Consider the following 25,518-nt stretch of genomic DNA (forward strand, 5'->3'; position numbering starts at 1 on the left):
CGTCTAGCACAACTCTGCATGAATGCTTGCTTAAATCAATATACCTTGATTAAAAATATGCATGTTGCTGGGCTGATTGAAGAAAGCTTTTGTAAAAAGGTTATTCCGCATCTTGGCAGGAGCAGGATATCCTGGAATTTCAGCTGACGTCCATACCCAGCTATTGTGCAAATACAGAGGTATAAAGAGACCTCGCCTTACCTGGGCCAGGGGGGAGAGGCTGCAGCAAGGACACCTCTGTCGAGGCATCAGCAGGAGCTCCCAGGTGAGAGACCGGTTCCAAGTAAATGGCTCTTTATGAGACTGTCTTCTCTCTGAGGAGGACCAGCCATTTCTTTTCTGCCAGCGTACCTGCTCTTTGTGGGTGGGCTTTTGCTAGACGTGGTTGCTGGTTATTACACCACTGAAATGTACCCAAGTGAGGAGGACTGCTTGGCCAAAACAACTAAAATACTTAGAGATCTCATGTGATGAAAGGGGCTGCTTATGGAACAGGGGGGTCCCATGATGCTGCCCCCTGACTATTTCAGCCTGCATTTTCCAAATCACCTACCAGGCTCCAAGGGCATTCAGGCCTTCAGATAGAGATGATCTAATTGGCATTGCTTCTCTGGCACCTTATCTCCCATCAAACCTAACTGGAGCTATGGCTGATCCATGCTTGGCTGAAAATATAGGCCACTTCATAGCAGATCGAGGAGCTTATCTCTGTATCTCAATGAATGGTAGGAAACAAGCAAAAAAATGTTGGAATTCAGCGGCAAGGCAAGCTGCGGAGGCAAGTGCAGGCAGATACAGCTGTTTTTTCTTGATGAGACAAGCCAGTGAGACGAACTTTCAGAGTCACTCCAGAGGCTCCCCAAGTTTCTGCTCATGTCAATCTTGAAGTCAGCCCATTTTTGACGGAGAGATAAACGTTTCATGTGCCTCTCTTTCTCTTTTTTCTTTGCCTGTAACTTTGGGTATCTGTCAAGTTCTGCCTGAGTTGATCCTTTCTCTCAGTTGTTGCCAGCCAGAAGCATGCCTGCCTTTCCATTACTGTGTTCCCTCCTCCTCTGCAACGGTGTAATGGTCTCTGCACAGAAAAAGATCCTGAAGCTCCCTCATGGAGAGGAAGAAATCCCAGCTCAGATACGGACCCCACAGACTCTCTCTCGAGGTGAGTGAATGGGATGCTTGAGGCAGCCCTGAAGCTGTGTTTCCCTCCGTCACAGTGACTAGTGCGCACCCCCACACGTATATCCAAGCAGAGAAATGTCTGAGAGCAGCGGCTGGGAGATTTCCCCACTGTGTTCCAGTTGAAAAGCAGAAGCCCAAAAGTACCTTTCACGGGTGCCATTTCCACCATGGCCAAGAGCACTGGTGCGTTCAGCGGGAGAGAAGTCCTCACGCTCTGTGCTTGGGAACAGGTACAGGTGCTTTGCTCCCAACCTGGGCTGGGGACAGAGCCACAAGCCAGGCTGTTACACTAGCTGCTGGATCAGCTTTGCAGAGGCTGAGCTCAATAGGCAGCCACACCAGCAGCTCCCACCCCTACAAAGGCATGCTGTGTACGCAGGAGACCACAGTCACACAGCCAAGCTGCAGGCAGCTCAACCCTTCCTCTGTCTGCTTTCGTGCCAGCAAAGCCAGGCCAGACACAGGCAGCAGGCACATCCTCTTCCTCCCTGGGGGCTCCTTTGGGTGATGCAGGGCATGAGCAGGGTGCCATGTCCATTGGAAGGGGCTCCAGGCTCAGGTCCAGGCTTTGCTCCAACAAGTAAGATCCAGGCACCTCAGGCCAAAACCACTCTTGCATCCCTATCCTCCCTAGCCGCCGGCCTGTCAAGCAGTCCCTTACTGCAGGAAGCCATACACAAGCAGCAAGCCTGGCTTGGCTCTTTGGGAGGCTGAACCAGTTCAGGGAGGAACTCTGGGCTCCAGCTTTTGAGCAGCTGGAAATGCCTGTAATGCTAATCCCCCACCTCAGCTCTAGCAAGGCTGGAGTTTCACCCCCCTTCCCTATCAGCTGTTTCTTTGCACCTCTCTGCTCAGGACTCTCACGATACCCACAAATACCTTGAAGCTGTGGACACCCTGAGGGAGGGTGCCTAGTTTGTGCCACCCAATTACACGTGTGGCTCCAGCTCCCTGTTCAGCAGAACATCCTCATCCATACTGACGGAAAAATTAACTAAGGGTGCTCTCAACAGGCTGGGGAGATGACATTGAATGGGTGCAGACATACGAAGAAGGTTTAGCACGATCAAAGCACAGGTAATCCTTCATTTTTGTTATGCCCGTTCATATGTTTAACTGCACAGAACAAAGCTAGGCTCTAACATGATGCTCAGACTTGCAAGCAAGATATAGGTTGTATTTTGCGGTATGGTACAGAGGCTGAAGATTTTGGTGAGAGCTCAGCTTTTGGGAGATGAGCAAATGCCCTTGCCATGCCTCCAGTGTTGCCTTCTCAGTGATACATCCCTCTGTACGTGACCGTGTCCACACCTCTCTACTAGCCCAGTTGCTACTACTCATCACCATGTAAATATATTCCTGGAGCAACTCAGTGGCTTAACTCTTTGCAAGTGCTGTCTGTAAAACAGTCTTGAATTACCTCCCCACTCCTTTCCTGCAATGTCGTTTCAGCAAGAAGCCGCTGATGGTTATTCACCACTTGGAAGAGTGTCCTTACAGCCAAGGTGAGCAAAGCAAACCCTTCCAAAATACCTGGGAGATCCAAATCTGTCAGTGCTCATTCCTTACAAAGCATTTGAGCACTTGCATTAACTTTCCAGCACATGCAGGAAAAGTGGAGAGACACTAAATCCCCTGGGGACCCTTGAGAAGAGTTGGGGAATAGAACAGTTGTGAAGTTTTTTGGGGCAGTAACATGCTGTAGCTCAAATCTTCCCTGGCAGAGATACACAGCTACAAAACAGACAGGTAGACACCAAGCTCTCCTCCTTTATCCTCTTCCCCACCCCTGATCTCCTGTCAAATTATCTTTATAGCCTCATATTCACCGATCCACAGGGACTGCAACGTGCCTTTAGCAGCATATTTTCATCTGCAGACAAGAACCTTAGAAGTGCAATAGTTTACAGCACTGGAAACCTCAAATCATCTTCTGGCCTGCAAAAGCATCTGCTACGAACTGTTTTATACACTTTCCTCTTACTCTTCCGTGGCGTCCTGCCAAAGACTGTGTCAGACTACTCACTTGATAACCTCCTAGGTTATCGAGAACAAAGCGAGGTTTGTCAGGGAGGTCTGGCCCCACCATTTTTTACGAAACTTCTGTAAATTGCTACCCCAATGCATACAGCATAAATTGTGCGGACGACTCCTACGCTCTGTAGCACGGGGCCACAGACAGCCGAATAAAACCAAGCCATGTGCATTCATGACCTGTTCAGCCACCAGGAAGGAAGTTTGTCTGTACACAAGCGTTTCAGTTTCTCAAGGACTAAATGTCTTTCACATCTTACTTTACAAGAACCAAGTCCTCCAAACTTTGTGTGGCGTGTGCACATCAGAAAGTAGTGCCAGTCGTTTAGTGGTGTATTTAGAATCAATAGAAGATGCTGCAAAACCATGAAAAGCAGTGATCTAGATTTTTTTTTTCCACCCAAATAATGCATTTCTTTCTTTTAGCTTTAAGGAAAGCATTTGCCTCTAGCCCAGAGATCCAGCAGATGGCTCAGGAGGACTTTATCATGCTCAATCTGGTGGTAAGTTTGTATTTTTAAAATATTAATCAAAATGTTTACTGGAGAGTGGAAATAAACCATATTAAAAGTAGAAATAGATTCACTTTGTATGGCTTTGAAGCTGTATTTGAAATTCTCTTTTTTCTCCCACTTCTCTGGGGATGTACAACAGAGTTTGCAGAACACCAGCACAGTTCCTTCTTGGAGAGAGGGCAAGGAGACACTTCCATACACACATACACATACTCATTGATATGGGAATACCATTTTGTATACTCCAACCACAGGTAATATGCTGATACAAGGGAAAAATACCCAGTCATCAGGCTTTCTGAGTTACTTGCCTGGGGTTTCTGTCCTCATCCCCAAGCATCTAGCATGGGACAACTTGGACAGGACAGGGAAACTCCACATTTGATCATACCAGAATTGTTAGTTGTTGGTAGTCGAGGCAAGTTCAGTTGATTCAGTCCATTTCTAGCACTCAGTTACCTGTCACTAAGAGGCTACCTAACTCCGACAGCATCCCAGCAGCGATGACAACATGGCGCCCGACGGCCATTATGTTCCTCGGATCCTCTTTGTGGGTGAGTCTCTGGGGTTGGGGGAATAAGCAGCGCAGCGTTTTTCCTATACGGTCCCCATTAAATTCACATTGCTCCCAGTAATAGCTCTTATTCTTTTGAGCACTAAAGCTCTTTAACTCAGGCTTTCAAAAGGAACAGCTTAACTGGAAAAACCCAAATTGTTTAGCAATTGGAGCTCAAGTCTGGCATCCAAAACCACTAGTGTTTTTTTTTGTTTTTTTTTTTTTTTTTTTTTTAAAAGAGGACCACAACAGTCTTATTCCACTAGTGGAAATGAACAGCATGTCACTTATTAACTGGTAACGTATATCTTTTAAGAGTTTGGTCTTACTTACCATCAAACTGCTGGGTAGGAAGGGGACAACGTGCAATAATCTTGAGTCACCAGACAAGGCTTGTACGTAAAGGATCTGCTCATGATGGGTTCTCAGAAGTAGACTTCATTAACTTACAGCTGCCGAGAGCCTGGTGCTTCCAGATGCGCCTTTCCAGTCATGAAAAGGCCAATCAACACCATTTTAAAAGGCTTTTATCCTCACAAAATTATTCACCACCGCCCCACTCCACAGAGCCGCAGTTGCTAATATCTTGTACTTTTTCCCCCTCAAGATCCTTCAATGACAGTTCGAGCTGATCTAACTGGCAAATATGGGAACAGGATGTATACTTATGAACCAGAAGATATGTCGATCTGTGAGTCAAATGGACACTCTTCTGATGCCTTTTTGGCTATCCCAAGTTTATACAAGACAAATGTGGTTAAAGGAAGAGGGTGTAAGAGAATCTTGACAAATGCTGTATCTATTTCTGCAGTAAAATTTGCTCAAAGCCCTTTATAAACATGAATGAAGTAAATTTAGTCTAAGCGCCTTCTGGGGAAAAAAAAAAAACATTGCTGAATATTTCTGAAGAACAAGGCAGGAAAGCATGGGGAGATTTGTCCTCAGTGTCTGAACGCTGCTAGTAGTTTCCAAATGCCACCTAAGTTGGGCCTCAAACCCCCACCACTTTGTTTCAAGGCATTTGCAGACATGAGTGCGCTGCGGCTCTGCTTCATAATCTGAACCGCAGAAGCTGTTCCAATACTTCTTGCCCTAGAGGTAAGCAAAGTAAAAATCCCTATTCTGCGAGGGCTGGAATTAGTTCCTAAGGGTTGGTGTCTCTGCACTCCCCTCTCCTGGCTGCCCACTTTAATAGCACTTAGAGGATTGCATTTTTCTGAGGTCTCGATCCTCAGATCACAGCGAGTTGGGATGAGGCAGATTCAGAAGCTGTGGGTGACAAAACCAACCCCTTGCCACAGACAAGCAGGCTCACAGCAATGGTGTAATTTGGGTTCGCGGTCCTTTGCTTCTAGTTCTGCCACTTCAGCAGTGCACAGACCTTTGTCTGACACTCAGACAAAGCTTTGAGCCTCACGGGACGCCTGCAGAATGCGGAAAAGTGCATCTGTGCCACACACAAACTCCATCAGATGAACTGGTGTCTTCTAATGGCACTCTGTCCCTGCAGCACCGATTAAAACACAGCATTACAGAGACTTCTGCTAGCAAGAGGAGTTAGCAAAATAGTCCAAGAGAAGAAAAAAAATCTTCTCCCAAACCAGTGGCTTCCTATTTTCTAGAAGCCAATCGCTAATTGCAGTCAAAATCTGTTGCTGAGACAGAATAACTAGTCAAAACTACTCAAATTAAAAAAATACATGTTTTTAAAGGCTTTTTAGAGGTCTAGCTATCCAGAGTGGCTTTAATGTCCGATTTTAAGCTGTGTAGCTGTAGGAATCTTCCCTGTCACCTTTAGCATCTTCAGTGCTTTCTCCGCAGTGATCGACAACATGAGACAAGCGAAGCTGCTTCTGCACGCAGAGCTCTGAGCACGGGGCAGCACCGATCCGCACAGGGGGCCCGAGGCAAGAGCCACAGGTGCACCAAGAGACACGGCGCAGCATGCGTGTGCCGTCCTCGCAGGCCTCTTGCGGAGAAGCCACGCTCACGAGAACTCGGAGCAGCCCACAGTGCAAGGGATACCCGCAATGAGGCACCACCCACTGGTAATTTTAAGTAGCAGTTTATCTACGGGCTTTGCGATTACCATGAATAGAGAAGAATTTGCTTTGCTAGTGTTTACAAACTCTTCTTTACCCCAGTTAGTATCATTCTGAAAAGGATACTTAGATTGCGTTCAAAAAACATGTAGACGTGGCACTTCAGGACATGGTTTAGTGGGCATAGGGGTGTTGGGTTGATGGTTGGACTTGATGATCCATTTTTTTTTACTTGTTGCAGTGATTTTTCCACAGCACAATTTCTTTTTTTTTCCCTTCCTTTTTAAGCAAAAAGTCTTTTAGTTTGAAAACCTTTCAGTATAGTAAGAAACAAAAGCATGCAAGTGTAGCCTATAGTAAAAGAGGTTTTGTATTTCTATTGCTTTCTGAATTGGCATGCTTACTAATGTGAATGTCAAAAAATTGTTTTATTATTATTTGTTAGAACTTTTGCCGTATAATTCAAACAACAAAAATAAAGGCTTAGTCCATTTCCTTTCCAGATTTCCTTTCCTTGTTCTCTACATTATTTTATGGGCACGGCCATAATAAAGAAAAACCTCTGCAGCACTGAGCAAGTCCCTCTTACCACAACCGTTAACCAAGTTCGTTCAGCCTCCAGCCGTGCACACTGAGTCTATGATACGAAAATCAAGAATTTGTAAATCCCCGCAAGTAGACTCTGACCGGGGAAGCTTTAATGGTTTTGTACACCACCCAAAAGGACGATACGCCCCATGCATACATTATAGCTGTGGATGTCTTCTTTCCACCATAACACCAAATTTATCAGCCAAGTTAGACATTTATTACGGAACCCAAAGGGGTGCCAGTTTAACAGAAACTGTAGTGGTTGTACCAACTTACCATGAGGAAAAAAAAACCCAACCCTATCACAGCCTGTCCCTGCCAGGAGTGTCCAACGGGAACAAAACAAACGGCACTAGCTAACAAATCCCCTTCTCCTTACAAGCACAAGGGCTGGTGGGCAGGAGGAGAGTTAAACTTCTTAAGGCGTTAAGAACACAGGTATAACTCACAGAAGTCACCCGGGAGCTGTTCCATAAGCACAGGCTGCTGGTGGGGGCTCCCAGTCCAAAACGCGGCTCTGGCCAGCAATGGCAGCCGGGGGAGATGGCTACGGCAGCAGAATCACATGGCGGTCTCAGCAGCTTCTGCCCGAAACACGGGAGATCACGAGTGCGCTCAGAAGCGATCAGTGATCACCAGGGAAAAAAGGGATTAAAAGAATTTGAAGACGAGGCCTGCAGCAGATTAAGCCCCCAGGAGAAGGTGCAGACGAGGCAAAGAAAAGGGCAAATAGGGGAACCGGGGAGAGGAGCAACTCCGGGGTTACCCAGCAGAGACAGGAGGGCTGGAGGGCTTACCTTGGCCATCGGCACGTTGCGACCATCTCTGCAAACCCTGGCTTGCAACAACACTTGATGCAAAGTAAGATGGAGAAAGCAATTGGCTGTGTTCACTTCTCAGTCAGAAAAACCTGTCCATGAAACCAGGATTTCAAGATTCAAGTGAAGCCTACCTACAACCGAAACAGTGGGGAAAGTGAAGTAAGGGAGCAGTTCCGGGAGGACGGCGACGAGCCAAGTGATGCCACAGGAGCCGGGGAGTGTCTGGGGGGACACCCGCGTCGGGAGGCTGCCAGCACAGCAGGGCAGAAGCCCTGCAGGGCCCAGCGAGCGTCGCCTGCCCCGGGCTGGGATGCTACCGTTAAGTGAACGCACGCAGGAAATTAAACGCGGTTAATCCCTGGGAGAAGTAACAGTTCCTTAACTCCAGTAAAACTTGTCAGCGAGGAAGCAAGAACAGCCTAAGGCCAGTTTTGTTTTCTTTCTTCTAAACAGCATTTCTCCCCAGTGATTAGCAAGGAAATTTTAGCAAAAGCACATGTTTAAGCCTTACCGATCACCACCTGAATACAACCCCCAGAAGCAAAATCTGCATGGTTAAAGTTTACGGAAAAGCTTTGTACTGTAGGAATTCATAGATTTGTTAACCGTAAAGCTGATACTCTCTTAGCAAGAAACCCACAAACTAGCAAGATCGATGCTTAAAAGGCACGAATGCCTCGATCAGACAGGAGCAGCAGCAGTTTGCAATGCAAACTCCATTCAACAAACACAGCTGACGGGCCTCCGCCGCCCAACGGCAAGAAAGATCCATGGAAAGAGCTGTATCATTGCATTTACCTCCGCTGACCGAAGGGTCAGCCAGGAGACAGAAAAATAAGTTAGCTCCACTGACTGGAGGGCTGGGAGCTCTCAATTCTTGCTTTCTCTAAAGCTCACTTGCCAGCTCAGCTTGGCATTGCTCCCTCCTGGATATGGCAAGGGCTGAAGATGAACCCCTCGGTCCCTGGCAATGTCGGCGGCAGCGCCGTCTGCAAGGGCCTCCGGGGCGCGAGGGCTCCATTCGGTGGCGGCTGGGGGAGAATTAAAGGGAGCAAGAATGACTTTGCTTTTTGAATGGGCCATTCCCTCCTGCTCCATAATCAATTCAGCAAACTGGAATGAGTTATGAGGAAAAGAAAAAGAAAAAACACACAATTTTCTCGTAAGACGACTCCCAGAGCTCAACATCTGCTCTTTGACAGGGATGGCACTGGGAACGGACAGGAAAGACAATCATTCCTTTGCAACCCGTGTTTCTTACTCTGTGCAAAGCCACAACCCTCTAGGTGATTTATACCAGTTCCCTTGAAAAATAGATCAGATTTATTAATCTGTTCACAAACAGGGAGTTGAAATAATGGGAAGTGAATACTAGACCATGCTTTGTGAAAATGGGTGAAAAAGAATAAGCTAAAAATCTTTAACTTGCATCAAAATCCCAGTCCTCCAAAAACCAGGTCTTTGCACATTGCGACCCCAGCCAGCTTAGGGAAACTTCTCGCAGAGGGATGGGAAAGCTGTCTTAGGAAAAGATTTGAAAATTAAAGCTTAATGAAGGTTGAACCCCATCCAATGTTAGAAAGCAATTCATGTCATTCCAAATCAACGTATGGGCGAGATATGCACAGACAAATCAAATAGACATAGAGAAATGACTTTTTATTTTGTGAAGAACACTTGAAAAATAAAGATGAAAGCTTTTCCAGGCTTTGGAATATAACCATCATAAACTGTGGAATCACAAAGACTCCATTTAAAAAGGTGTTGCCTCTCCCCACCCCCATTTTTAGTGAACCCCCTCATTGTGGAATGACCCACAAAAGAGTTTTAAGAAAAAATTATGCATTTTGAGCCAGCATCAGAACTAATCCAAGATTGGTTCAGTGCAGGCGCTGCTACATTACACTTTAACAAAGGCACGTGCTAAAAATCCCGCCGTTAGTACATGTAATCCGTATTTAAATTTCTCCAAACTTTGCGTTTTCAAGAAGAGACCAGAGTTATTAAAGGTAGGTGGGAAGGCTGAGTTCAGCACGGCTGTCCAGCAAGGAACGGAAGGGATTAAAGTGACAACAAAGTGTGTGCAACGCCACGGAACAATCTGCAAACACAAAACCTTTCTTGCTTTACCTTCACAATCGGCATGTGCGACCACCTCTGTAAACCCTGGCTCGCAAGAACACTTGTTGATGCAGAAGGCAGCGACACAAAATAAGATGGGGAAAGCAACTCTGGCTGCGTTCACCTCACAGGCAGAAAAATCTATCCGTAAAACTAGGATTTCAAGATTCAAGTGAAGCCTACCTACAACCGAAACAGTGAGGAAATTAAAACAACCCCTTCTTGAGTGAATCAGCCTAAGAAAGCACAGAAGCACCCAGCACCCGCTGAATTTTCAAGATATGCAAAGAAATAAATACTAAGCATAAACTTCAAGGTGCTTTTGACTTCTCCCCCCGCCCCCCTGCCCGATAGCAGTGTCAGTTTTTGTCTTGAAGCTGTCTGAAATACCAGACTATTGTTAACCTCTAAAAGGTATGTGAGAGATGTTCTCACATTAGCCGAAACAGTAGTAGTCTGTTGCACTGGCATCTTCTTCTACACAATTGACTACACGTACTCAAAACAGGTTAAACGTTTATGGTAGCCCCCAAAAATGACTTGTATTTTTGTATTTGTTGTATTTTGTCCTCTCATTAGCACAGTTTTAATTAAGGATACTTCAGGCTATGTTCAAAAGCTATTTTTCAACAATCGCTTTGCTCATTTCGGAACAGGCTTCCGGGTGTTTGTGCAGCTCCACAAGGCTCCGCAGTGTGTCCGACAGCAGACTTCACTCGAGACGGGAATCTGTTTGCACCAGCTCCCTGCTGTAAAAGGCAAACACGTGCTGCACAGAAACACTTGTGCGTTATCTTCCACCATTCCATTTTCACCTCATCGTTCAAAATGTGTTTAGAATTTGGTTATAAACAATTAACACCATTAAGAGTTTGGGTTAATCTGTCAGTACTAGCTGTGCTCAAAGGAAATTCTGAACGTGATGGGAAATTAAGTTATGAATAGTCACATACAGTGGGGGAAACACAGTTTAAGTATTGTAAGTGTTAGAAAGGTTTTGATAAAGATGCTGAAACATCAGCTTCTAGTAAACCCTGATTCCCAGCCTCAGGGGTAAGAAAACTATGGTCTCTCATCAGCCAGTTATGTGTGTCCTCAATGTTGAGATCCAATCTCACAAGCATTCGGTAAACATTTTACTGAAGAACCTCCAACACTGAGTTCAGCTGGTAGTCAGCCACATACGTCCCCTTCCATTACGGAGACTGTAAATCAGCTTTGTGGCACCAAGAGAAGTATTTTCTTTTTCTCAAATGTAACAGAGAATACCAGAACGAATGGAAAGATAAGAAATGAAGGAAAGTCCTCTGAATAAGAGTAGTAAAAATAAATACAAGCCTTTTTCCTGAGTATAATAAAACCCACTTAAGACCAAACATCAGATCTGCCAATTTTTTCCATCACTTTTGTTTGTTAATGAAGCTTCTGGACAACAAAAAGGCCCTAGAAACATTAAAATATAGGGTTACCGCACTCTTGTTCCATATCACAAAAATCTTCAAGTTTTAGAGCTTGACAGATTCTGAACTTGCTCTTTTTTGAGCTAATTTAGTACATTTCATCCAGAGATTTCCACATTTCCTTCATTCCTGAAATCTGAGCTACTACAAACTTAAGTTTCTTTAATAAAGAGACAAGAGCCAATTCTGGTATCACTAGTAACTTCAGTCATCAGAGATGGAAAAAAAAAAAATTCCTAAAAAGAGGTGATTATAACTGCATGAAAAAACCCAGCAAACTCTGTAGTGATGGTGCAAGACATCAGCATCTGACCCAAAAAAAAAAAAAAGCGTTTAAGGTGATTACAAAACAGTCACCAAAAGGTTACACGATATATTAATCAGTCTTCTCATGGATAAAGTGCGTTTACCTAGCCTGAGAATAAGTACCACATTATCGGATGCTAAAAAATGCACTTCCCCAAGAGACATTAGAAGAAAAAATCAGAGTCATCCTAAATCCAGTTTTTCTCAGTGATTCTTGAGGACACTTCGGGAAAGACCCTCTTGCTGGCCCAGTTGAGGTACTCCATTCCAGTTTAGCACGTTGGTGGTATGGTCTGGTCAGCAAATCATCTCCAGTTGCTATCTGAAAACACCCACACTGATAGAAAGAGCCACTTCTGGTTTACGGTGCTTAATATTTAGCTTCTCCTCAGAGAAAACATGGTCCTGTAAGCGTTCGGCTTGCCGACTATTAAAAAGAAAAAAAATTAAGATGCCGAGTATTAGTGTTGAGCCTTAGCACCGACCGCAGCATGAGCCTGACCGGAACCCCATTTCCACTTAGTTGTAAGAATGACATTGCAAGCTCACACTTACAACCTGTGCAGGGCTGGTGCAGCCAAGGAGTTCATTTTCCATCTCCAAAGGCAGGGACAAATGTGTTGCAAAAGAAAAAACTCTTGCACAGTGTAAGAACATGGCACTTAAAGCCAGGAGTTTGAGTTACCCAAGCACTTCCTTCAGGACTATTGGCATTGTGTGCCCTGACAGCACCCAGCTAGCACTGTCCCAAAAAATTATGCAGGTATCCAAGCTATCCAAAGAACAGTTTGCGTGTTTCTAAAGAAAAATAAATGTAAATACTCAATACCTTTTCTTTTTTTCTAATGCAAGCTGCCTTTGTTTCTCTTTTCCAATGTCATCTCTCACTGTGCTGAAGTCTTTAGTGTCATCAAGGAGAAGATTCTGTTGTGAAAAAGGATTTGGTAGATGAAAATTATAAGCTTAAACCATTTCCCACATGTTGCTCAGTTTACACAATTTTCAGAGCATTTCCTCTAACTAGTTTTACAGCAGTTAACTTCAGGTTAACTAAGCGGAAAAGATTCAAAAAGTTTTTCCACTCCTCACTTTAGTATTTGCATTTAACAGTGAATTTGGCTTATTCAGAGATTCCTCTCCATGGTCCAATACATCAGGACATCAGAATTATTGCCTATTGCTTTAAAACCCAGCGAGTATGTTCCTTCAGAGGTCTCCCAAATAAGCTTTATTGCTAATTCAGAGCTCAATATACTGCTCTGTAATTCTTTTTTAAATAATGACATAGATCTGTAATAATACTTCGGAAAATGTAATGGGTCTAAATTTACAATATGATTTTTAAAGGCACCGGTCTTGGATTTTACTCCGAGTTGGAAAAAAAATACAGTCAATAAAATGAGGGCAAGGAAAGATCCAGTTCCTTCTGGATAGCGTTCAAGTGTAGAGCAGAAACTGCCTGCTTGCGCTGGCTGAGCTGCACGAGAGCCTCCAAGGTATTGCCCTCTAGCGCCAGTACCGAGATATACAGGGAGAAGCATGAAACTTCCATCAGGTTGATAAAGAACAGGAGAAAAAGAAGAAAAAGCACCAAGGCAACAAATTTCCTATCTGCACACAGTAGATGTGTCCAAATCCACATACCAGTGCTTTCACAGAGATGTAGCAGGATGCAGGAAAACCAGGAAGAAATTATGATACTGCAAAGGGGACAGTCCCTGAACCTCATCCTTGTACAACAATTAGTCAAGTTAATTTACCTTCACCCCAATGATATCTCCATCTTTCAGGTGGTAAGGTGCTGACTGTAAACTCTCCTGTTTTTTCTTCCTTTTCCTCTTTGAAATCTGCTGTGTCTGAATAAAATTAAAGCAGAAGATTCATATACGGCAGATTTCGGAAATCTGCTTAAATACTTTTGCTCAAAAACCACAGCACAAGCCAACACATACTTCTCTCCAAACAACGTTCGCATTCTGTCATTCCAGATCTTACCCAGCTAGATATTGGCAGCCACTCAAATTTTTCAGGGAAGTATTTGGCTATTTCAATTTTATCTACAGGGAGACAATAGTGAGAAGCCACTCGTTGCCTCAGTGCCCAGGTTGTGCATTCTTTGGAGATATCCCAAACCAAATCCGAGGAGTCATAGTAGTCCCTCTCCCCTGGTATGCCCATCTGGACTCGAAGCAGCAATTCATGCGGGCTGTCATCAGGAAGAGAAAATAGACTGTTCTTGTGAATCATGCTTTCAGAATCCATAATTCCCAGTTTTCACTCCCTTATTTTGGTTTGTGGAAAACAAAAAATAAGCTCCAAAGTATTCTCTATCCTGATATTTGTAATCCTGACAGACAGTATTTAAGTTAAAAACTGCTCAATTAAATCTTATCTCAAATGCCTTACTGTAAGAAATAGCTATCTTGAGACCTTACCCCAAATGCTCTTCTTTTTGCAAAGGTTCGATGCAGATTTCCACTCTGGCACCCAGCTTATAGTCACTGAAAACAAAACAAAGATTATATGCATTTCCAGTCACATATTCTAAGTTCCTGAGTAGAAAAATCACTGATGTGGTCAAGTAGACCTGCACTTATCTGGAAAACCAAAGCAAGAGGCTATTGGGACAAAAATGAAAAACTCAGAAAAGTACAACTGCAGTTAAAAACACCTAGAATAAAGCTTAGCAGAATAAGCATGGTATTCTACTTAAGCTCACATTTCTCCCTTCCACAGCTCTCTAGTTAAAAAACAAACATGCTCGGCAAACAATTGAAGTAACCAGAAACGAGCTTTCTGCAGACATTTGACTGAGCTGATCTACTTCCCCACCAGCCCATCCCACAACCCAGTCAACAGTCAGGCTGATGCAACGCTGCTTGAGTGTTCAATAAGAAACCTACTTGAGTTGCTGCTTGTTGTTTCTCAAAAGCTTGCCTGGGCGCCTACTGTCCACTGTCCATGCTCTGAGAAAGGAGGGCAGTGGGACAACCTGTTCCTGGCAGCACGGTAAGGTCATAGCCTGAAAAAAGAAACCATTTCTTCAGTAATTTTAGCAGCCAGTCTCCTTGGAAAAAAAGAAAACCACTTTATTAATTCTCAATGCAATACTGAAGCAATCAGAAATAGGGCAAGGTATTTAGATTTATTGCACACCAGCTGTTCTTTGTGACTTATATGTAGTGGCTATGATCAACGTAATCACTTTTCAACCTCAAAGCAAGTTGGACTTCACTCCCTCCCAACATTTCTCAACTTGACTGAAGTTTCCAAAGTACCAAATCTTTTCAACCAAAAATTGTACAACTGGGAGGAAATGAGGCTGACAGAATCATCACCCCAATCTCTAGCCAGGTGTTCAGCAAGCTCCTTTAAGTCCTTACCAAGGACACAATACTCTTTCCATGCTAAGACACTCTCCTTGTTCACAAGATGCAAAGGGTCAGCTTTTTCATAGCAGTAGGTTGCCAGAGACTGAAACTGAAGTCATACCCAAAAGACTAAGTGTTGGTATGGATCAAATCAGATGAGATATTCTTCACCATGCAGTTTAAGCAGAACAACCAACTGGCTAAACAATAAAGAGCCTTATGACAGGATTGGTTTATGTCTTTTTGTGGTTTTGGGATAGTTTTTTTGGCTGGGTTTTTGTCTTTTTTCTTGGGGGGAGTGTGGGTTTTGGTGATTTTTTTTTTTTTTCAGTGTATTAAAATCATACTTTTATGGTTAAAAAAAAAAAAAGCATAAACAGGCACCTTAGCTTCTGGCCAAAGAAACTAAGCTATACCTTCCTGAATGACAACATGACCTTCTGTGCACCGAAAGCAAATTCTTTATTCATTAAACATACAAAAATAATAAATAAAGGACGCAGAGAACTAATACAGGAACAATGTGGAAATGGAAAGTGGCTTTTTAGGAAGTGCTCGTATGTGTGTGCTTCTCATGAGTAATTTTTACATCGTGAAATAAAGATAGGGCTGCAAGCCAAAGTTCCAGATGAAGTGCAACAAGGCTTTTGCAGGTCAGGACACATGACAGGTAGAATGGCAACTGCAGGGGACATACTAAGGAAGTATCTGAGCTACATGCTCCAACTGCCTCTTGGTACTTACCACTGAACATGGCATATAAGCAAATGCCATATCAGAACATACTGGAGACAAGGGAAAAGGAAATAGAAAATATGTATTAATAGAGCTCCATTAATCACAGTGTTGCTGTACATTTCCAATACAGGAGAACATCTAACCTGCATCTTCAGATCTTCCAAAGAAGCTTCTCCTGCTATTTCTATACTGCCAGCATAACAAAGATCCATGTCTGTGTGGATGCCTTCTGGTGAATCTTTAGATGGGGGGGAAAGGAGGGGAAGGAAGAAAGAAACAACAGAAGAGTCAACATGACTTTGTTTATCATCCCAAGAGATAACAGTCACTTCAAGGTGAGAAGGGACCTGACCTCAATTTTTTTGGAGAGCATTTAAAGAAACATAATATACAGTTGATAAAATACATTCTGTCAGTTGCCAAACAGGAAGAGTTCCAACTGATCCTATACTGTGAATTTTAAAACATAAGACCAGTTACTCACACTGGTAAATAGAATTATTGGTTATGACTCTGAAATGTAGAGCATGTTGCAAGGAAAGTTAAATCTGCTCTTACCTACGTTAATGAAATCATTGGGGAGAAAATAGAAGAAGTTTGAGAGAAAAGGAGAAAAATGCAAATAAACGGTCTAAAAGGAGAGGGGTCCTGCTCTGCACCACAAATCAGTAGCAAAGGAAGAATATTTTTTTTTTTGGTAGAAAATGAAAACAGGTTTGTTTCCCATTTTCCAATTTGCAGTTGTCCCTACTTCATTCTCTTCTTTCTCAACCCTCACTTGATTTTCCTACCCTAGCTGGTTTCTGATTTGAACTTGACCTTTAGAAAAACACACACAGGTTAAAATACTGTATGTAATGTCTTTTATTTGATGTAAGATTTGCTCATCACTCCTTTTACAGGTTCTCAAAAAGCAACATAGCCTGAAGTAAATTAAATGTGATACTAGCAGTCTGGCATTTGAAGCCAATCACCTGTATGCTCATCGAGTAGAAGCTTTACAATACTGACACTGCCTTCAGGTATGGAGAAGCCATTGTATTTATTGACAAGGAAAGGGTCCCTGCTTCAAAATTTAGTGGAGGTCTTACCCTTGACCCAATATAGCTAAGGAACATCAGAACGGTACCATCCAGCATTCACGGCCTTGTAAAAAATTGCATCTATCTATCTCCTAAGTGGCTCCTTTCACCATAAACTTGCTGAAACTTCTACAGACACTTTTCAGCTTCAGAAAGATTTTAAGGCTTTGGATTAAAAATTTTGGTTTTGACTCAAAGTCCTCAGTGCACCCTCAGACAACCAGGCCATACGATTCCTTTCAAAAAGTGATCAAGCTTACCTCCTGCAGGAGACACCTGCAAAGCATCCATCTTGCAGGCCATCCCATTCATTTGGTCTTGGGCATTCTCTCCATGTTTCATATGACTTGAAGACTTGAAACACCAGATGGGTATTTTCAGGAAACCCTGAAAAGTGAACAGAAAGCACTGGGTACCTTATGTGTTCCAGTGCAATGTAAAATTTTACCTTCAATCTCAGGAAGAAGGAAAATACTCAGCTCAAATCTGAGTATTTTGTAAAGGCACCAACATTCATTTAAAACCACAAAACATCAACTCTCACCTCCTACTTTTACAGGGACAAGAGAGAAAACAATCCAGCCTCATGCACCCTAACATCACCATCCTGGCTCTGCTGTCATGGCATCTAACATTACGGATGCAACTGAGTGACGCTGTTGTCTGAAGCTTTGGACACAGATATGACCTTGCAGGAGGAAGCTAGATTCATCTAAGCTCACCAACTGCAATGCTGCTCTGCCATTTCAGGAACTTCTGATTTTCTTACCTGCTCTGCATGGCCAGGAAGGGACACTAAGTTGATACTCCTTTCCTGAGCTGGAGAGGCTTGCTTTGTTGCTTTCTTTCAAGTGCAGCTCTGAACTGGGCTGTCAACACTCACTGCACTGCTGCCATAAGCTCTTACCCTACTTTTTTCCTTCCGAGAACAAACATATTAAAAATATCTGGTTTTCCTTTATGAAGCTGTATTCACCATGGACTTGCTAAGATCCATATTGTCTGCCCACTAGTTCTTGCACAGTCTAAGAAGCCTTCTGTTTCAACTTACAACGCCCTAATACTTCAGGGGATAGAGCAGAGGTACAGACCCATGTTTTTCCATGTCATTTGTATTTGCTCATTAAGACAGCAACTGTGCTTACTTCCCTCCTTCCCCTCCACAGCCATAGCTGGGTCACAGTCTGAGGAAAATGTTCTAGGGTATGAAGACAGCCACTTATATGAGATTTTTGCCTATGCAAATGGGCAAAAAAGATTTATGCCTATGCAGGGCAAAAGTCTAAGCTTTATGTAATCCATAAAGATCAGATGCTTCACAAACAATATTTGTGAAGAGCTCCAAAATTTGTTGGATAAACGGGAAATCTTGTAACACCACTATGTCTCTGCAGAAAAGCTTCAGTGTGAGAATCACAAACGCACGACCTGCATGAAAACACAATCTATGTGAAAACACAAGTTCAGAGGGAAGGGGCTGATGGAAATGGAGACAGGCATACCACAGCTGCCAAAGTAAATTAGGACTGTAACTACTCCTCTAACATGGCTACAGGAATAATCAGTATTGGTGGCCTCCCATAACTGCCCATGCAACTATCCCTATAAGATACCTCTTGGGCAACATGCCTCCCAAGTTTGTCGAGGGCCTGACTGATGTTATTTTTGAAGATGTTCACTTGCAAAAAATCCTTCCAACAGGCTCCTCGTGTCACACCAGCACCACAGCCCCAAGGATGCCAGGCCCCCTCCTCCCCTCTCCCTTGGGGTCAGTGCAGAAGAGATGGCACCTCTGCATGCTTCAGAGGCAGGAGGACAGGGAAGAAGGGCCCACGCAACACTTGCCAATCGGCAATTCTTTTAGGGAGTGCTGGGAGACCTTCCGCAGGGCAGCTGTGCCCCCCGTTTCCTGCCTGTGGGAGGTCTGGATGCTTTTGCCCCCTCTCAGCCACTGATGGGTACGGGGAATGGGTACGGGGAGCTGTGCCACGTGCAGGGAGTTGGGGTGGGGGCGGTCATTGAGGACCCCCGACCCTCCTGGAACACCGTTGCCACCATCTCACCCAGGGCACCCCAAGCGTGGGATGAGCAGGGGGCTGGAGCCCAGGGCACACGAGGGGAGGTGGAGGGCAGTCCCTGTGCCCAAGGGGCAGCAGAATGGCACAGGGGAGCGACCCCCAGGAAAGGGGCTCTTAGCCCCCCCACCTCCTTCTCCCACATTACGGCATCCTTCATGCCACAGGTCCTCTCATGCCAAGAATACTTGGCACCAAGAGGACCCACAGCAGCAAGGCAGGCTGCCCACCTTTGAGTCAGAGAGAAGAGAGATGGCTGCAGAAAGGATGGAAGAAGAGGAGGCAGTGCCAGAGGGGAGGCACCATCAGCTGCATGGTAGCAATGGTCATTGCTCATGCGGTTGATGGAGTGGAGTCCATGGAGCTGGATCCACCTGAAGACCAAGAAGAGCTGATGGAAGTGGATCCATATACAGCATGGCTACCACGGCATCACTACACCATGCCAGAGCTCCCTTCCATGACACCACGCCGATGGCAGCGCAGGAGTGCCCGGCCAGCATCCTACCATGGGTCTGGCTTCTGCACCCAGTGTTAGCTGGGAGGCCCAGCCTCCACAGCCGTCCATCCTGCAGGCTCACCCATTCCACCTCTGGGCAATCAGCAATTATTCTGAGCCCTCCCCTACCCCTGCTGCACCCCTCCTGAAGGGTGCCATCTCCCCTGCTCTGAGCCCCAAGAAAAGGGGACCAGACAACATAGCTTCCGCCAGGCTGCTGTGCCAACGCCACAGGAGTCGACCCTCAGAGGGTCACCAAGGTCCTTGGAGCCTGGAGGTGGGGTTCCTTCACTCTAAGGATAAGGGTGGTTGCAGATGAGACCCCACCTGTAGTACTGCATCCAGCTCTGGAGCTCTCAGCACAGGAGAGACATGGACCTGTTGGAGCAGGGCCAGAGGAGGCCCCAGCGATGCTCCGAGGGCTGGAACAGCTCTGCTGGGAGGACAGGCTGGGGGGGGCGGGGGGGCTCAGCCTGGAGCAGAGAAGGCTCCGGGGAGACCTTCCTGCAGCTGCCAGGGCTGAGAGGGGCTTAGAAGAAAGATGGGGACAGACTTTTTAGCATGGCCTGTAGCAACAGGACAAGGGGTGATGGTTTTAAACTAAGACGTAGATTTAGACTAGATATAAGGAAGAAATTTTTCACCATGAGGGTGGTGAAACCCTGGCCCAGGTTGCCCAGAGAGATGGTAGATGGCCCATACCTGGAAACATCCCTGGTTAGGTTGGACAGGGCTCTGAGCAACCTGCTCTAGTTGAAGATGTCCCTGCTCACTGCAGGGGTTGGACTAGATGACCTTAAAAGGCCCCTTCCAATCCAAACTATTCTATGAATCTAAGATGAAGCCAGACCCTCCACAGCTGTGCATGAAGAACAGTGACAGATCGAGCAAAGAATTGAGAGAGACAGCTGTTCCTCTGGAGAAGACCACAAGTCTGCCAGGAAGAAGTGCTGGCTGTCAGCAATAAGGTCCCTTCTAGCTGCTTCATTAGGAGTTCCTTTCAAGATTGTTTATTGCCTAATTTAAAAACCCCAATAAACCAAGAAAAAGAACAGAAAGGATGCTTTCCTCCTCTCTTATTTGGTACTCTGGCAACTGCATCTGGATTCCTCTGTCCTCTCCTGGTATCCTCAGCCCAGGACAGACAATGATGGGTGGGGTGTGGTCCCAGCCCAGGACGTTCAAAATGGTGAGAGGCCGGGGCACTCAGCGCACGAGGGCAGGTTAAGGGAACTGCCTCTGGTCATGAGGGTGGTGAGACCCTGGGGCAAGCTGCCCAGACAAGTTGTGGATGCCCCATCCCTGCAAGTGGTCAAGGTCAGGTTAGACGGGGCTCTGAGCAACCTGATCTAGTGAAAGATTGGAACTAGGTGATCTTTAAAAGTCCCTTCCAACCCAAACCATCCAACATTGCTTGAGGTCTGTTAGCAAAGAATCCATTTGTATAACCATCACTGACAAGAGAGTCTCCCAGTAGGGTCCTCCATTTTCAAACACGATCCTCAGTACAAATCTGAACTGAAGGCAAACACTTTCCTCTATTTTTATGATTTTGTGAGGAAGTAGTAGTACAGGACTTGTGCCTTCACAAGAACCTTGCATGCCAGAAATACCCATTTCCTCCAGATCTGTCAACCTTAACACACTTCTAGGCAAAGAAGCTGCAATGGGCAAGTGTTGTACTACAGAAGTTGAAAGAATAAATATAGAAAAAGAATATCAAAAATGTTGACTGAAATAAAAAAAAAACTGTGAAACTACAGAAAGCATTATTTATTATTGCTAACCAGAAATTTTCTGATGGAAGTATTTTTAAGATAAGCAAGAGAAAAAAAAAGAAACTACTATCATATTCAAGTCTCCAGACACTGTCAACTGACTAAAGAACACCATCTCTCTTGTTTTACCTTTGGTGGAAGCTTTCCTTCAGTTATAACCAAAGTATCTCCCCTGCAAACATTTAGCTCCTTCAGAGTGGCATTCTGTAGGAAGAGAAAGCACAGCATTCTTGTCAGTCTACACGTTCTTTGTTTCCTAACGTGTGTGTTAGCGGGTTTTTAAGCCATGCGTGCCAAAGGTCCAAGGTTTTTGCTCTTCCACCAAAGGGCACAGAAACAGCCATTTAGCATCCACCTCTTGGAGGCAGCTTTGCAGCAGCACACAAGTGCTGCACCTAGAGGACTCTGCTCTGCAGGAGTCCTCCCAGAGCATCCTGTTGAGCTGTGGTTTCCTCTGCACCTCCACATCTCATCAACTGACACCTCACGCTTCTTTGAGAATGTCTCTTTAATGCATGGTAAACCCAAACTTTAGAAAAAACTGTGTGGATATGGCTTAATCCTAGTCCCCGAAAATAAGAAGCAGGTGCACAAGACTGGCATTTTAACCATAGGTATCCCAACATTGTCTTCATAAGGCCCTGTGAAAATAAAACAGGGTGTGTACTAACGTAGCACATGCAAAAACACCACCCATTTGCTTTAATGTAGCTCTCTTCAGGGAAAGTCTCTGCAGAAAAATGGAGTAAACAAACTACTCCATGATTCAAGTAAAAAATAGCATCCTCTTACTTCCTGACTTAATGCTTCCCCTGCTTCATAGCACCAGTCGATCCTTCTCAAATGCCAGTTGTCACCTGCCAAAAACATACATATGAAAAACTAATTAGCCAACAAGGCTGTTTCAAAAACACATTACAAAACTCTCAATAAGCATTAAGGGATTCTTTTGCTTGTTTTTGTTTGTTTTTTAAACACAACTCTGACAAACTGAATGAAGTACCACTTTCATGTCTGTCCCAAGACCCTAGAGGAACACTTTGCTGTTTGGAAATGGTCTTCTCTTATTTGCATAAATGTCTCTTCCTCACCTACCTAATTAATTTCCCTGGTTTAAGGGAACAGCGAAGGAATTCCCATGACAATTTGCCATTTGAGTCAATAACAGGCTCATTAAAACAAAAACTACACTAAGGAAAAAATCCAACTTCCCCTTCCTGACTGTCTACCAGGAGAAAAAAGACTGTGTAGTCCAGAAACGACAATACTTTGGATTTAGCATCTGTATATAAAGTGCAGCAGGTACAGAAGGAACAAATACAACTGAACTTTTTCATTCGACCCACTGATAAAAATGCACTTTATTGTTTGCAAGGTACAAAATTTGACTTTCATAACTAAAAAAGGCCCAAGCTTGAAGGAATCTCGTCAATAAATTTGGGGGCGGTGTGTGGACAACAACACCTTGCAGTCATCTTAAACAAGAACATCAAAATCCACTGAAGTCTGACATTTCTTTGAATGACAGCAGTCAGATCATGATTCTCCACACAAGGCCAAATTCAATTGTTCAAAAATGGTAATATAAAATAAAGGAATAAAAACAGAGCCATTGTTTCCTGGCAGTAAACCCTCACTATAGGGAAATGAAAAAGGTTATTTCAAGACATTATTAGCTACTTCAACTCATACGTACATGTACACAAGAGCACAATATTTAATTTTCATTTGGGCTACTCAATGTATATTCTGACAGTCATGTCTTTCAGGTTCAACTTTTATTGTTTTTGGAGCGTGGCTGAATTTGCAGCCATCACTTTACTGTAACACAAATTCAGTATTCAATGAATGTTTAGAATGAAAGTTGGAAAATAATGGCACTCCAAGTCTCTTCTCCTCCTTCCTCCCCATCAGCATCAATGGAAAGACATGTTCAGCCAGGAAATTCGTGTGTCATGCCAGTGCTGCCTACATCTCCTCCTTAATCCACACATAAAAGCTTAGTAATGAGTAACTGCTACCACTCAAATTCCTAAATAATGGCCAAACTGTGATCTCATTTTGAATAACTTGTTTTTGCAAAGCCACCAAGAATTACTTTTTACAGTTAATCCCATGCAGTGGTTCCCACTACAATAGAAAAATCTCATCAAAGCAGCCACACAGCCCCACCTGCATCCAAGCAAATAGTCTAGGAACTGTGGATTTTGCAATATTTTGATTAAACAGAAAGCTTGAAAATTATTTTCAAGAGCAACTGCACAGACAGCTTTTATTAGAGCAAGACAGCAAGTTTATAATTCTTTCCCCTCCTCCCATTACAATGACACATAGATCACTGTAGCAAACTTATGACTTGTAAGTTTTAGGGTAGCCAGAGCTGTCTTAGAAATTTTGAAATCCCTTTTAAAAAAAAAAAGTCAAATAACAATACAATACAACTAACCTGATAATCCAGATTTTTCCAGCATTAAATTTAGACACTGAAAAAAACAAACATACAGTGAGACTTGTCTCAATGCATAGGTTGGGAAATATGAAGTTTTCAGCAAATCTACACCAGAATTTTCTAACATAAAGACTGAGCATGTGATTCTTGGTCAATTCCTAAAAACAATATAATTACATAGACGTGGTGTATTTGAGCTATATATTAAAACCTTCAAGTATGAGACTGTTTTCAGGCAAGAAATTTACTATGTCAGGTGAGTCAGCTTACATAAACTGTTAAAAAAAAAAAAATCTGTGCTGTCAGTTTGTTGCTTTACTTGAACAAATTCTGTCTCAGAGTTTGAAGACGCACCTTTTAGAAATTAAGCCTGCAAACTCAACACTTCCCAGCCACAACTCGTAGACGTTGGTACTCTGTGCCAGAAGTCTGGATTGGCAGTACTAAGAACTGCTTCCTTCGCTCTTTGCACAGTTCCTCCTGACTCCCCTCACTCCAGTTCTGTGCATTCAGAGTCTGATGAACTAGAAGAGAACTGTGGCAGGCTCTGCCATGATTGCGTATATATATACTGCTGTGTATAAGAAGAGCGGCTAGTCATGCGCAAAGCAGTCGGGCTATATTCATCCTTGGGAAAAAGCAAGGATGTCTCTTTACTACTTGGTGAAAGATCAAGGCATTCTTCCCCGTGGCCTTTCGAAACACTTCCTTTGCCTCAGTGTCTTCTAGTGACCTGAAGTGACACACGGGTATAGGGCAGAGCTCTCCAGGAGCAGCAGACCGGACCCAGGCACGACAAAAGCTTTTAAAAGCAGCTGAACTCACCTCTTTGACAGACGCAGTCTCTTCCACAACTATCTCCATCTCAGGGCTTGCGTTTTGGTCACTCCCGACAATAAAATATAAGAAGAGCTAAAAACACAAGTATAAGTTATCAGAATACATATTTAAGCATGGAAATACTTTGAAATAACACCCCTGCACATGTATAGCAGCTATCGCAAGCCTGCCATCCGTCAGACAGCACTGAAACTCCTTTGGGCTAAAGCAAACAATCTAAGCAGGGCAAACAGAGGAGCATATGCAATTGAGTTATGGTCATCAGTAAAGCTTCATTAACCAGTTGTACATGCACTTAGTCTACTGCAAGTAGAGAGAAAATCTGCTAGCACTGTGATCTTTAGAAATATACTATTTTTTTTTCCCTTGCATATTTACAACTTGTAGATATCAAGAGCAGTATGTCCCTTATCTTATTTTACGCTCTATACAAAAGTTTACATACACCAGAGCACAGAAGTTGGACAACCACAAACAGATGAATGATAAATGATTTACCATTTGTCAAATGAGCTACATTAACTGGTCATGTATATGCTCTTGGCCTTCTGCAACCAAGATAAATGGTGTGAGCCCTTCATGCTGATATGTGTAATTCTCAGTGTCTCCGATCATTTTTTTCATGCCATTTACAACCATTACAAGAGTAAAAAGAGGACTACATGAAATACTGGGAAATGTAAACCAAGCATAAAAGAGTAGCATGAGGCCCTTTACAGTCATAGCACTACTATACCTGAGTGGAAGTTGGAGCTTTCCCACGACACAGACCTAGCAAGCTTCCCATTTTCAGTTCCGCTTCCTTGACAGTATAATCCTCAGGCACTTCAGGGAGGACAAAAAAACACAACGAACATCATAAGCTGATGCTTCCTGAAAATATCCATTCAATTATGCTGCTGTTTAGAGCCTGTAAGCCTCCTATGACTAAAGCAAAGCAGTATTTGTATAAAGGTTCCTCCCCACCATTCCTGGTATATGGGGTGACAGAAGAATTTAGGTTGGAAGGGACCTTTGCAGGTTGTCTGTTCCAAACCCCTGCTCAAAGCAGAACCATCTCT

General features: G+C 43.9%; 2 protein-coding genes across 3 annotated transcripts in view; one reads left to right on the plus strand and one right to left on the minus strand.

Moving 5' to 3' along the window:
- The first annotated feature begins 1,068 nt into the window (after window positions 1–1,068).
- Window positions 1,069–6,155, plus strand: LOC104617399 (anterior gradient protein 3 homolog). The gene is made up of 7 exons (XM_010282713.1): window positions 1,069–1,159; window positions 2,193–2,256; window positions 2,632–2,684; window positions 3,640–3,716; window positions 4,219–4,282; window positions 4,892–4,975; window positions 6,106–6,155. The coding sequence occupies exons 1-7, from the start codon at window positions 1,069–1,071 to the stop codon at window positions 6,153–6,155; spliced, it is 483 nt and encodes a 160-aa protein (XP_010281015.1).
- A 5,788-nt stretch (window positions 6,156–11,943) lies between these two features.
- USP40 (ubiquitin specific peptidase 40) overlaps window positions 11,944–25,518 on the minus strand; it is a 38,191-nt gene continuing 24,616 nt past the window's right edge. For both annotated transcript variants that reach the window (XM_010282712.1, XM_010282711.1), the window contains 13 exons: window positions 25,194–25,282; window positions 24,443–24,529; window positions 23,615–23,651; window positions 21,961–22,025; window positions 21,298–21,372; window positions 17,077–17,203; window positions 15,878–15,972; window positions 14,529–14,647; window positions 14,061–14,126; window positions 13,621–13,831; window positions 13,386–13,481; window positions 12,455–12,549; window positions 11,944–12,052 (listed from right to left, as the gene is read on the minus strand). In XM_010282712.1, coding sequence (XP_010281014.1) covers window positions 11,944–12,052; window positions 12,455–12,549; window positions 13,386–13,481; window positions 13,621–13,831; window positions 14,061–14,126; window positions 14,529–14,647; window positions 15,878–15,972; window positions 17,077–17,203; window positions 21,298–21,372; window positions 21,961–22,025; window positions 23,615–23,651; window positions 24,443–24,529; window positions 25,194–25,282 — 1,271 coding nt within the window. The remainder of the gene's footprint in view (window positions 12,053–12,454; window positions 12,550–13,385; window positions 13,482–13,620; window positions 13,832–14,060; window positions 14,127–14,528; window positions 14,648–15,877; window positions 15,973–17,076; window positions 17,204–21,297; window positions 21,373–21,960; window positions 22,026–23,614; window positions 23,652–24,442; window positions 24,530–25,193; window positions 25,283–25,518) is intronic.

Source organism: Phaethon lepturus, unplaced genomic scaffold, assembly GCF_000687285.1.
Source record: "Phaethon lepturus isolate BGI_N335 unplaced genomic scaffold, ASM68728v1 scaffold3312, whole genome shotgun sequence".
Lineage (NCBI taxonomy): Eukaryota > Metazoa > Chordata > Aves > Phaethontiformes > Phaethontidae > Phaethon > Phaethon lepturus.